At 39.3% G+C, this 14,664-nt stretch overlaps 1 protein-coding gene across 2 annotated transcripts in view; it reads left to right on the top strand.

Moving 5' to 3' along the window:
* Positions 1-14,664, top strand: part of snrka (SNF related kinase a) — a 79,141-nt gene that overhangs the window by 43,775 nt on the left and 20,702 nt on the right. For both annotated transcript variants that reach the window (XM_022218848.2, XM_022218849.2), the window contains exon 3: positions 2,025-2,166. In XM_022218848.2, coding sequence (XP_022074540.2) covers positions 2,025-2,166 — 142 coding nt within the window. The remainder of the gene's footprint in view (positions 1-2,024; positions 2,167-14,664) is intronic.

Consider the following 14,664-nt stretch of genomic DNA (forward strand, 5'->3'; position numbering starts at 1 on the left):
GCTAAGTTATGGGTTAGCATGTGAAGCTAGGCTGCAGAGGATGACACAGTTTCCCAGAGCCAGGACACGAGCTCCAGACAGTTCCAGCTCTCCTGCTACCTTAACTCACACCTATTAGTTCTATTAAACATAGCAGAACTAATTTTACTAATTCTGTGCTATGGAGTTCAACATGTTAGGATGCACCAGATTTACCATCTCTCTCACTCCCACTGCTCTCTTTCCTCCATCTCTTCTCGATATCGTGCCCTTTACAGGAGCATGAACACCCGATGTTGCTGTTTGGCAAGAATAGTGTTGTGTGGATCAGTCCAAACCCCGTTGTTTGTTTGGTTCCTGTTTACAGCACAAACAAAATCAAAGAGAACATACAGTAGACTATGATGAGATATTCACTGAATTTGACCAAAAAAGTGTGTTGGATTAGAATCACTAATTCCACCTTTAAGTGTCGAGGGCATCTGATCATTTGAGCTTAATTATATAGTTACTTAGAAATCCTCATCATGGTAATTATTTCAGAGCTGCCAATATTTCAAAGTAGCGGCAGTGAAGTTTCCTTCAAGCCTGAGTGAGTTGGCTGTCTCTGCTGAACAGGGGATCAGAGATGGAAATGTTACACATTAATTCACAAATGTTTGTGTGATTATATGAGTATGGTTTGACTCATAGTTGCACTGTTTGCACTTGAATAGTGTTCAGTGAACTTGCTTAAATATTTGCCTGTGTTTTGAAGTGTGTAGGAGAGAGAGAACACTGCATACTATATGATCAGAATGTGTTACTGTTCCAACTGCTGGAGGCTGTTTCTCACCCTCCTGCTGTTGCTTCCATTACCACTACTGGAGCAAAAGGTGTGTGTGTATACGTATGCATGTTACATAAACTCTGTATTGCATATCGCTTCTTCATGCTGACACTTTACTTTCTGTGGGTGCAACTAGCAAGTGCAGATATGTACAGTCGAATAAGCACACACATGTACAGATTAATTGACTTGACATTCATTATGCACACACACACACTTCTACGTGATAGCGTCGTACATGACACCGTGTTTTGGGTTTCAGTGAAGTGGACATTTTATGCACAAAAACACGCTGCTGCCTTTGTGCAAAGACGGTATACAGAAGTCTGTATTTTACAGGTTGGGTTAAAATGCAATGGGAAGGAAGAAGACAAGAAAGAACGGATTGATTTACTGTAGCGCTCACTCTTCTCTCCATCACTGTTGTTTACCAGATTGTCTAGAGTACATCCCACTTCCTTTAATTGTCTCCTTGTTTCCGTTCAGTGGGATCTTTCTGATCATAGTCATCCTTTCCTAAGACATGAGAAGAGCAAGATAACGAGGAAAAAAACATGGAGACACCTTCCCCACTTAAGCATCATTTGAAGTGATGTCAGTGGTGACAGATCATCTGTCCCTGATGTCTCTGCAGTATCTTTTATTGCCCTGGAGCTTCAATTTGAATAGATCATGATCTATGAGCGTATAGTTTCCAATATACTGTACAAATGTACCAGTTGGAAAAAAAAAATCATACTCAACAAATCCCTGTTTACACTCTGAAAAGATACAGTAGTAGATACAGTAGTATCTTTCACATCCTTTAATTGATAACTCCACTTTTCCAGTTGGCTGTTTAGTTGATGTTTTAGCACCTTAAAATATGTGTAAACATGGAGAATGTGGGTTAAGGGAAGAAGTAGAACATTTCCATCAGTAGCAAAACCTTCCATATGTATTTACAGATTATTATTATTATTATTGTAACCCAGGTCATCGTGACAGTGTTCATATTTTGTAAATATAACCTTAGTTGATCTTTCTTGGGAGAAAAGGAAAATATAGCCCCCATCACAGGTCGTGCTTGGCCCCAGCACATGTGATTATTCCCATTCTGACTGAATAGACTTGTTAGCAGTATTTGCCAATGTCTGGATCATGTTTGCTATTCTAAACAAAAGAATACCTGTATTTGTATTAAAATTGTGTATTTCTCTGTATTTCTCTGTCTCAGATATCTGGAGTCTTGGTGTGATCCTGTTCATGTTGGTATGCGGCCAACCACCTTTCCAGGAAGCTAATGACAGTGAGACCCTCACTATGATCATGGACTGTAAATACACTGTACCGGCCCACGTCTCCAGCGCCTGCAAAGAGTGAGTCTTATGTTTACAGCATTCTTTCCCTTTCATCCCATCTGCATCCACTGGATGTAGTTTTTTTGAGATGCTGTTGGAAATCCAGCTGATTGAACACTGAGGTTTTGGTCACACTTTTACAGTAACACATGATCCAGCTCAGTCTTGTGCTTTTTGCTTTCTAGAGTGCTTCCTCAATCGTTGCCAGGCCTGAATACTGTTCCCACATGTGCTGGAAAACTTGGACACATTTCCAGCCCTGAAAAACACACGGGAAATGAATGAAACAATGCAGTGCCTTGAAAAATATTATGTTGCCCAGGAAAATACTTTTTACGTTTTTTGCTCAGAGCAAGAGAGAGGAATGAAGTTACATTAAGAAAGGTGAGATTCTAGTTGCTTACACACAAAAGGAGAGTCAAAAATGGTAATTTCACACTGCTTTCTTCATCTAGACATTAGAATAGGTATAAATCAATAAGCTCATGGTTATACTCTTCCCAGTTTTGACAAGTCTTAGCTTTTGATCCAGGCCTGGTCCAATGGGATCTAGGTGAGGAAGAAGCTGTCAAACCACCTTTTTAGTGCTCCTATTTTTTTTTACCCCTGTATCTGTCCCTATAAAAGTTGTATCCCAGTTCTGCCCTTCTGTCTGTCTGGCTTGTAGTTCACACACGTGTGGTTTGGAGAAGAGCCAGTCCCATTAAGCAGAAATGGTCTGCAGTCGGGGGTATTGACCTGTAACGAAACTGCTGTTAGCTTGCACCAGAGGCCCGATCACAGACCAGCCACGTTGTACAGCAAGTGCCACACTTCCACCTTGTCTTTACCCTGTTTTGTATATTTATATGTCATAACACATTCAAGTTATCCACCTTCACCGAAAGTCACATGTCACCTTCTCAAAGTTTGTTTTTTGGCATAAATGAGTCATAGCTTGTCATTTGTCACAAAGCAAAATATGTAAATACTTTTCATGCTTTTTGACTGGATGGAACCCATGACTCACCATATGGCAGCCTGCTGTTCTGTTTAATGTTGCATCTAGTTTTAAGACTTTACAGTAATAATGTTACCATTAATGACCTTCTCTCATCAATTGTTTAACAGCATTACTGGCCTGCTTCACAAAAAATAGTAGAGTGAAATGACTGAGTTCATCCACAACACAAAAATACAGCATATTTAGCCACATAGGAACATCCTGTATTCATATCAGCTCTTTATTATATTTTTGATTGACACATTATAAAGATATTAAACAATGTCACAAACAACATAAAAATGTGTATCCATACAATCAGAGTAGAAAATACACGCCAACAAACTCTTGCATTTGTAATTGCAAATACAAAATATACCCTGCTCAGTAGCCAGATCTACTTTTGTTAAGCTCAGTGTAACTTTGTGATATGCAACAGTTATAGGTGTCATAGTGCAGTGTCAGCCGCCACATGTGCAACTTCATATTTATGTTAGTTAGAATATTGTAAGACAAGTCATTACAACAAAATGCATCAGCCTTTACTTTTGTGATGCATCAATATTTGGCATTGCTACAAATGTACAATAAAGACTAAAATATACCACTTTGCTATCAATCATTGTGAAGCTCTTTCTTCTGATCTGCAGTGTAAAATGGAAGGCACTGGAACCCAGCAGTAGCCTCACTGATTCATTCCAGGCCCTGCAGACCAATTTGCTCCAGTAGCTGGCAGAGATTAAAACCCTTACAGTGGTTTGAGCAGCCCAGCTGCTGAGCAGTACAGTCCAACTGCACACACAACACATGCTACACCCTCATAATAAGTTAGACAGTGAGGCAAATAAATTAACAGTTGCATAATTAACCATGTGTGTTTGTAGCTCATGCTCTTAATTTTGTAGTAATTAATTCTCTGAAGATGCACTGGGGTGATTTTTGAAGCTGGACAGTCTTTTCAGCAATTGTGGCCGGGATTTTTATATATTTCTTTTAACTTGATCTAATTTGCTGTTCTCATTGACTCTTTTATGTATTCACATTGACTGCATTGAACTCATTATTTCCTCAATATTTCCTGTGTCTCATGGCTCAGTAAAACTATTTCTGCACTAATTATAAAAGGCAGTTATGCACATCACATTCTTTAAAGTAGATCAGGTCTGACAAACTGTAAAAACGGGAAATTACAGCGTTTCAAAAAATGAAAACCCATTCTAATTCTGATTAGACGGCCATGTATTTTTCAATTGACGCAATGGCTAATGAGTGGGTTTCATGGACATGGGCGATGGCATCAGAGCCAATGTGCTCAACACGTTGTGAAGGCCAATTCTGTATTTCCACACTCTCAGAGCACATTAGAGTATTTTTAGACACAGGAAATAAACGCTTATCTCCTCTGAGTCGAAGGACAGATCTGACTAGATTGAAGTGCTAAGCTGAAGCAGCTGTGAGCAATCTGATGGGCTTTGACTTCAGAGCAGAAGAGAAATTTGTCACATGCTGAGTGTCAGGCTTATATTTTTACCATGTCACTCATTGAATTGTCTGTATCTGTATTTAAATGAAATATCAATTTTTCATTTAAACATGCAGTCACTCTAAACTCATTTTCCACACCCAGTTTGACAGAGAAATGAATGAGTGTAAAATGGACAAAAGTTAACTAAGCAGCAGTGAAGAAGACGATATTTACTGGAGGAAACTCACTGAGAGCAAATCAATTCACTATGAAGTTTTCTTGGGACAAAAAGCTAATCGTGATCCATACATTGTCCCAACAAATCGTCTATTATTTCAAAAATGGCTGTTCATCTAATACGCTGCAATGTTTTGCCTTTCTTCTGAACTGGGACACTTTTACTGTCCGATATGAGGCTGTATGAACTTTTCTTCCACCACGCTGCTGAGATCTGTGTTAAATAGTTCCAAATATAAATTAATGACTTGCAATCATCAAATGTCTCAAGTATGCAATTTCAAAAGGGAAGTGCTGATGTGATAGACACACATCATATATAGTCGTTTTATAAGTACGACTAAAAGCATTAGCCAATCAATAGAAAGGTTTAAGTCAATATCCAATAAAGGCTCCTTCTTATCTAGGATAAAATGTCACTACCTGGTTTACTTTTGGCAAGAGAGAAGTATAAACAACTAGTGGTAGTTTGATTAGAGAAAATGATGTTCAGTCTTTGTGAAGTTGGAATAATTAAATTGTGTTTGCTGAATAGTTTCCAGTGTAGTAATTCCACCCAGAAATGTGTGTTCTTCTGGTAAGCCTGGGTCTTTGGCTTTGATGTTGACGTCACTTTGACATGTACCACCTACCTGAACGTTGTTGCAAATCGAGCACCACCCCACATGGCAACAGCACCGCCACAAAAACTGCTCCAACACAGCTTGGGGAACAAGATAAACAGCTTAAGGTGTTAATTCAGCTTCCAGAACTCCCCAGATCCTAATTCAGTCGAACATTCATGAGATGCGCTGCAGTGACCCACAGGACCCAAAGGTTCTGCTGTCAACGTCCCGATGCGAGACACCTTCAGAGGGCTCCTGTCCATGCACCGATGAGTCAGAGCTGCTGTAGGCCACACAATGGGACTGAGGCAGATGGTTTTAATGTTGTGGCTGATTAGTACACATCTTGTTTAATAAGGAGAGGCCCTAGTTTAAACACTGTGGCCGCTGGAGGAACACACGTTGGTTCTGCAACATCTGCTCTTGGTGTAACTTGTGTCTAATTGGGAGAACAGTGTGACTGCTGCCATATGTTTAAAAGTCTGGGAAGTGATGAAGAAGGTAAGAAAACCTACAGAGAGGACAATGGGATTATAGTAGGTAGGAAGGTCATTTCCATAGTTTTACCTGAACGGCTCTTTAGCTTTCTTTTTATTCCCTTGCCTGATAGGGTCTCAACAATTTATACTACATCTTGCAGTTTTCTTGTCAACAACGGAAGTTATATTTACATTTAGTGTAGCAAGACTGCAAAGGCCCTGGAATTCCTGAGCTGATCAAAACTCAGATAAGCTGTCCCTCTCTCCAGCACTGACCAACACCCATCTCTATAGGAGGATTGAGACATTTGTATTTCTGTAGGTTTTCATTCACAGAAGGATGGAGCTCCTGTGAACATTTAAACCCCTGGAATAACTTCTTCTTTTTAAAAGACAATGACTTTCAATTATATGCTATGGATGTTTGTTTAATGAACTTTCATGCTAAAATCCCTTGTCAGCTTTAGGAGACCCTCAGCCGGAGACGTCTCTGCATTCCACAGCTCAGATAACAAGTCGTAAAACTTTATGGCAGAAGGCTGGAACAGAGAGAGACACACTCTTTAACTGAAGAGACTAATTACTTCAAAGTTCATATTTCTAAAATTTATTTTGCTCTTTCCTGATTACCAAAGTTATAGTGAGATTATGTTGTACATCATATCCGAATTTGATAGTTATATCTGTTACAGAAGTCGATTTATTAATTTGTGATGTTTAATCATTTCTTCCCCAGGATACTATGATTTTGGACTGAATTCCCTTATTAATCTCTGAATTTCCTCTCCATTTAGGTTGAATGATGACCATTGTATTTACCTGTTACCAAATCTCTGACTTGTTGTTATATTTTCACTGTGATACATATTTTTAATGTCATAAACATAAACATATAGTTATGAATGAAATGATTCACATCATATGAACATATGTATTAATCTACACATTTCACTTTCACACAACTGAATATGGTGGGATAGACAGATCGTGTTTTGCGCGTTTAATATCATATTTTAATCCATTCTGGACTCCTCTTTCTTCTCTACTTTGTGAGAACAAAGAGATTCCAAATTCCACCAGACTCGCGCCTAAAAGTTCTCTCTCTCCGCCCAGGTCCTCCCCTTAGCTGGACCCACAGATAAAGTCAGCCGTAGCCCACATCTCGCTCGCTTGCTCTCTCTTACCGACTCTTCTCTCTTGCCTCTTACGTACCTTACCCTCTCTTCCTCATCTGGCCCTGAGAGGCCCACCAAAGTCTCTCTCATTTTTCTCTATCTAAAGCGCGTTTTTTTCTATCTTTGAAATTCCCTCACCATCTAAGTTTGTTAACTATTTATCTTTTAACATTTTTGTAACTTAAGGAGACATTTTGCTCGTTATTCGTTTAATCTGAAGAACCGATTCAGAACCAGCATTTATTTTTCTTAATTTTGACCGTTTTTCATCAACACCCATTTTTCTTGGCTAAAGCCTGAGAACCATCATTTTTAAGCCAAGCAACACTCAGCTGAGACCTGTCGAACCAGGTCCATGTGCACAGAACCGATCAACCCGCGGCAGGACATCTCGGCCACCACAACGACGACGCACCGCTCCGAACCCGCAGGTCCAGACCGTGTGCATAATCTGAAGGCCTCGCAAGTCCCAGCCCCATGACGGTTCACTTCAATAACTCCAGCTGAGTTTGCTCTGATTCCATTCTATGGGTGATGTACTAACCGCTTGGTCATTTAATTCATTTAATCAATTTATTCTTTTACAAATCATTAGAATTCTTAATCCAAATTACCGGTTACCTCGTCAGGTTAGCTCTGGCTAATCCTCACCATATTTCCTTTTCTCACCACACACACACTCCCACATTCCACACATGCACGCACACACACACACACACACACACACACACACACACACACACACACACACACACACACACACACACACACACACACACACACACACCATATCTACCTTGTACATAGTTCACTTGTCATTATTTTCATAGAATAGTTAATAAATACCTCATTATAGACCAAATTACAGTCTTGTGTTTCTTTGTGTAGAATGTGGTCAATTTAAACGAGGATTCAAGACTTTTTGATATGAGATTGATCAAAGTTTTTATGAATATTAATTTTTTATTAATATTAATTTTTTCCCTAGAGATCTAGGGTGGTGCCCCAATTATTTATAACGAGAGCAATAAATCATAACGTCGTACCGCTACATTAGTGTCAATAGTGATATCTACTTGTCATAAATATATACACGTGTGTGGAACACTTGCATGGAAGTCCATCCCTATCTGTAGTATGTACAGTACCAGTCAAAAGTTTGGACACACCTTGTCATTCAATGCTTTTTATTTATTTGTCTTCTTTTCTACATTGTAAATTAATACTGAAGATTAACTCTTTTTAACATAATTCCATATGGATTGTTTTATAGTTTTGATGTCTTCAGTATTAATCTACAATGTATAAAATGCTGAAATAAAAACCATTGAATGAGAAGTTGTGTCCAAACTTTTGACTGCTAGTGTATAGAAGCACATGCAAATCTGCTGTTTTGGATTGACCTTTATATATCAAAGCTAATTACGTATTTTCTTGAGATGTGTGAATAATTGCACTTCCTTTGTCGTAGAACACTTGCAGGGCCATTTTTCTTAAATCCTGCATTGTTTACACCCATGTATTTAGTACTTGGACGGAGCTCGTACTGCATCACGTGCCTGCATGTGCTCCTCCTGTTCATGCTCCGAGCTCTGACTTGTGTCAAACTGACACCAACATTAAAGCCCAGAGTCCAAGACTTAACATGTGATATCATAATGTTTCTTTTAGTCCCAAAGCTAGATTTGCTGTTATAGATAGGCTTTGGTGCAAGAAACAAACATCTTAAAATCAATGAAAACAAGCCATTTTAACAATGTCATAGTATTAAATGTAATGTGGTATTTTTCAGGATAGCAGGAGGAGCTGGTGACGGTTAAAGCTAGTGGACTGCTGTTTTAAAGGCAGCCAGCTGCAGGCTATAAAATTAATTGGCTTGTATTTGACCTTTGCTTATTTTATATAACACCCTTTGACAGAAGAAGAAAGAAAGGAAGAGAAAAGAGTGAGAGGCCCCGAAAATGGGAGGGGAGAAGGACTGATTTGTGAAGTCTTGTCTGCCAGTAATAAGGGCTGGTATGTTTGGTTGTGAGTGGGCTCAGTTTGTAGTATTGGTGTAATTGAGGTCAGAGTTTACTGTGAGCCTTCAGCTGGCGTGGTTTTTGAGGCTCTCGTCCTCCAGGTAATTCCCATAAGGCGAGCTGTCCTGTTCTGGTCTGTTTTGTGTGCCACCTCACCGGATCAGCACAGCCTTTCATATTTCTGTGTTTTCATTCCCCCGTTTGTCTCTTTGTGTGTGGATGTGTGTCTCTTTCTGCTCTGTACTCCCTGTTGACTCACCAAAATGCATTTACACGCTTCAATTAATTAATTATTCACCAGCTCACTTTTGCAATCCCACACCCTCTTCCTCTGAGCGTTGTTTGTTTTTGTCATCCTTGATTTCAATTTCTGGGGATTAGACTTAAAATAGTCCTTTTTTTATGCCTACTATCCACCAGCCCTCCCTGCCACGGTCACCACCACCCTCATCAACATATAGAAAAAAACACACTTCACTTCTTGTCTGCCTCATGACGTGATGTCTATGGTGCCTGAACTGCATCTTTATATCAATGACAAAACAGAACAGTGTTTCTTTGGATGCTGATGTTACTGTACAAACGACATGGGACTCACACAGATGTACCGTCAGCTTGGGTGTTTAGACAGTTCACTGCCTGCGGATTTTTACACTTTAATTCTGGAGGAAAGCTGAAAATGTCCATGAATGCTCTGATTCTAATTTTTCCCTTTGCCGTGTCTTTAACACTCTAACACTTTCTCTGGCTCGTGGGTTTGTGGGATCTCTAACACACCTCAGAAAATGTGTGGACTAGCTATTATACACAAGTGTGAATGTGTGTAACCTGTAGAGGGAGGAAATATAAAAGGAGGCACCCTTGTGTGACTGACTGCAAGTACTTTACAGCCTCTTTCTGTGAAGGTCCTCAGGGAATGAGAGTGAGAGAGGAATGAGACACAGCAGCCATTTGTAAGGAAGGCAAGTGCTGGTTAGAGTAGCACATATATGAGTTCAAGAAGACATTCTTTTCACCTTGTGCTGTAATTATAGTGGACTGAAAAAATAGTTGTTTGTATGTTGTTGTGTGTAGACATGTGTGCAGACACAGTATGTGGCAGCACACATGCCCAAGTTTTGGTTATGGAAGAGGTAACGTAAAACATCAGCACAGAGATGACACAGTTTTTCTGCGTGTACATACTGGTTACTGTCCACTGACTCGTTTTTGTTTGTACAGCAGCACAGCACATGCTGTGGAGGGCATGTTTGCACTTTGTATGTTAGTTATGTACTGTATAGGAGTAACAGAAATGATTCTAAAGCATCAGTATAGCTCTCTGTATAAGATAAAGGCCCTTTTACACAAGTCATGGTCACGGTTTGCAGAGGAATTCACTTGCATTTTATTAAAAATAAAGAACGTCTCAATTAGGTATTTTTGGTGTGATCCAAAACTCATCCAGTGCACCACCCATATTTACCAGAATGTCATTCTAAATTTAATACACTTTGTCCATGTGCTATTTGCCTCAGAAGCTGGATGTCCTGATTTGAAAATATTGTTAAAGCTTAAATTATTAATTTGATTTGAATAAAAGTTTAACTGGCTGGGTTTATATGTGCCACAGAATGGGTCTTTGGGGTTGTGACTACACACGACAGCAAGCATGATTGCTCTACGTACAGTAAAGACAATGTGTTTATTTTACTTAATTTGACAGAAATGTGTATTTCCTGTTATTTTTGACATATGTTATATTTGATAAACAAACATGTCTATCGTGTTGAGTGAATGAAACTCCCTACAGGGTCATTCCATACCAAATAGACAAAAATCCAGAAAAGTGGTTGCACCCACCACCTCAGAATTGCTTTATATTTTTTTGTACCATTCTTTGGTACATTTCATTGGGAAAGCCAAAATTTTGAGGTCCTAATCCCAATCCTTATGGTTCTACAGGCCCACAAAGGGGCAAGGTCATGCTTTTTAGTTTCCGTCTGTAATTTTTTTCAGTTTTCACAACTTTATATCTCAGGAACCTCTCAAGATATCTGCTTGAAATTTTCAGGACTAAAATATGTATATAGTACATAATATTTTGAGCTTCAAGCAAGGTATATGTCTCATTTATTTTGTATACCAGACCTCTCAATATGTGAAAAAATTCTTCAGATGAGCTTTTCATAGTGGCATTTCCTGGTCAAGAGAGATCATTTGGTCCTCAAAAATGGTTCAGTTTGGTAGGATGCAACATAAAGTAAGTATCAAAGCATGACTAGTACTGAAAATGTTTTTCACAACCTTGCAATAATGTCTCAAACATTGGTCGTTAGCAAAAAATGACTATTTTTGAACTAAAATTTCAGATTGTGGACAGGGTTGTACAAGTTTCAAAATTTTTTATCTTTATCTTAACTTTAAAAAAACTACAAAAGAACTTTGGTTCTGCTTGTCAACATCTTGAAAATGAGGCACAAAGTGTACAGGGGTAGACGTTTTTGACTAGCTGGTGGTTTCTTACAAATTACAACCTAAACACAAACTAGACAATCAAATGTCACTAAATTAAACATATTAGAGACATGGAAGTTATTTAGACAACATTTTTTCACTTTGATCCCCACAAGTCCTCAACTCTCTTCAAAATGCTTGCACCAGGAAACCTATAACGCCTCCCTAAACCAACTGCATCAGGCACTGGGACAACACACAGGACATGTTCTTTGGGCAGACAGCACCCATCCGTATGTTTTGGCCAGTAAAAGGACTTGGCTGGTCCATGCGGGTGCATAAATTGTACTTCAAAATCATCATGCTCTGAGGAATGTGACTTGACATTGCCAAGCCACCACTGGCCATCATATAGACATGCTACGTACTGCCCAGGGGATATGTCTTCTGACTCAGCTGTGGATTCTGTAGTGTCACCTGGTTCACTAACTAAAACATAAGAACACATATGATTTGTTCACTATGTTTGCAGCACCACCTGAAAGAGAAAAACGTCCTTATTGGTATAAGCTGTGGAGAATGAATAAAGCAAGAACCAAAGTTCATTTTAAGTTTTTATCCCCCGCCTCCATGAAGTGGAAAAGGGGGATATAGGTTTGGCGTCCGTCCGAGATGAAGGGGACAGCTTTTCTCGGAAACTATTACAGCTAGGATTACGAAATTTAGTGTGTAGCTTCACATCATGGACACCTTGATCAAGTTCGAAAATGAGACCTGTGCGATAATATTTAACAGAGTTATGGCCCTTGATCACTATCTTGGATATAGACTCATAGACATCACATGTGGCGGGGGATATTAATGACCATGTCATCTTGTTCTACAAGGTTTCATGTGTATCTTCAAACCTACAAAATTTCTAAAATGTGCGACCTTGTCCACATGGAGTAATTTCAGCCTAAATATGGTGAATTTTGGCAAACGACCTGTGATTGACAGCTTCCCTCGCCCTCCCTAGGCACATTTAGTGTCCCAAAAATGTATCAAAAAAATTGCATATGACCCAGACAACAAAATCTGACCTATCTGACCCAGCAGAGTAATGCTAAGTACCTAATAAATGCATTTCATTTTGGAGCTTATTGTAATCTTATGCACTTTTTAAATGGTTGTGCCTCAACAGATTTTCATCATAACACTTGTCTGACCGCTTTATTTTATGCATCTATATACATTTAAAAGAACTTGAAAATTTGAAGAAGATATATGGAGTACTTCCTGAGATATTAGGGTTTGAAATCATCAAAAAATGACAGATGGAGTTTAAAAATTAAGGACCCCTCCCTTCAACAGGCTGTAAAATGAAAACCAGTGAGCCTGTGAGGCTGTAACTTTGGGTTTCTCAGTCATTTTTACCCTTCTGCAGAATAACAAAAAATGAAGACAATCTGAGATGGTGGTGCAACCGTCTTTTGTCTATGATATGGAATGACCCTATAACAAAATAGTTTTTTTTCTCAATTCTTAACCATTAGGTGTTGGGGATTTTCCTTTAGTGCTGGCAAAAAAATAAAAAAAAATCTGTGCAAGAAAAGCCCTGGCTGGAAGAATGCAACTCCTGAAATTGACAGCTGGCTAGAGGACATATGACTGGGACTGATATGACAGCACTACAGAGGCACTTGTCCACTTGAGATTGTGCATTTATGTTACAGAGTGGAGTTTCTTCACTCACGGTTTTTGGCAGAACTTAGTCTCTGGCTCACGCACACTTTAACACCTGTAATTTTGTCACAGTCTATACCACCTACAAATGCTGAACTAGGTAAATACTTAAACACTGCTTTTTGCTGATGGTTACTCAGTAAGACTGTGTGATGCTGGAATGACAGCTGGCCAGTGAGAAATTGAGAATGCAGTTTTAGATTTGTTTCAGAACAAACTGCACTGGCCATTTTATTTTATTATTTATTGGAATTCTATCACTTACTGGAACAATTTGTCTTGATTTTTGTATATGAAGCTGTGGCTACTCCCTTTTCCAACATCTCCCAGGCATGAGATGAACATGAATTTTGTAACCTAACTCAGGTTCATGAGCACTGACCCTGACAAAATACATGAATCTCACTCAAATGCATCTCAACATGGTGTAAAAAATCCCCATATATCTGTAAATGTGTATGTGTCTGTAGGGTTATTGAACCAGCCGTGCAGAGTGTTTGCTGTCAGATAGTTGGGCCTTCCCTTCTGCCTCTGTCTCCCCTCCACTGCTCCTGCTGTTGCTGCTGCTGCTGGTTGTGGTCCCAGGGGAGACTGGCTAGCTCTGACTAATCCCCAGCATGACGGACAGCTGAGTGCTGCTCTGCCCAGCCTGTTAGCCTGCAGCCTCCATCGCCATGGTCTGCTCATACTTTGCCACAAATACACTTGGGGATTAGGTGGAGTTGGAAAAATGATTTTAGTGAAGCCAAATGAGGTGAAATACATTGGCATGGTTGCACCGATTTCTTTGCTGTAGTCTGTATATCAATGTATGTAAGGACTAAAGTTTAGGTTTGTACTTACTCTTTGTGCATGTCACTAAAATTCTACAAGTGTGTATGCATGGTGAACAAATAGTAGGATATATTATAGACATGAAAAGAGCAGATTTACTTTGTTGTTTAAAGATCGCTTTCATGTAGAGAAAGCTATTTTTTCCTGTTTTCCGGTCACATAGTAATTTCTTTTTTTCCTTTGTCAGTCTTTTGTTATATGCCACATGTAAATCCTGAGCTTTATGTTTATATGTCTCACTTACTGTACACATGATGAAGATGGCTTTCATCTGGATGGATGATGCTTTTGTCCTGTAGTAACTGTAGTCCTCTCACTAGATTCCATATCCCACCTAATCCTGTTTAACTGAGATCCCAGCTTTCAACAGTGTCATTTGTGTGGAATTTAAGCTGCCAGCTGACCAGATGTAGTTTGACATCTTCAACTATGCTGAAGCAAATGTCTCACACAGTCTGTCACTATATGTTGTACACCATATATTCTGTGTCTCCATCTGCTCTTGCTCCACATACTGTGTGGCACAACAACAAAATGGGTTTGAGACAGCAAGCTCT

This window comes from Acanthochromis polyacanthus, chromosome 12 (genome assembly GCF_021347895.1).
Source record: "Acanthochromis polyacanthus isolate Apoly-LR-REF ecotype Palm Island chromosome 12, KAUST_Apoly_ChrSc, whole genome shotgun sequence".
In the NCBI taxonomy this organism is placed as follows: domain Eukaryota; kingdom Metazoa; phylum Chordata; class Actinopteri; family Pomacentridae; genus Acanthochromis; species Acanthochromis polyacanthus.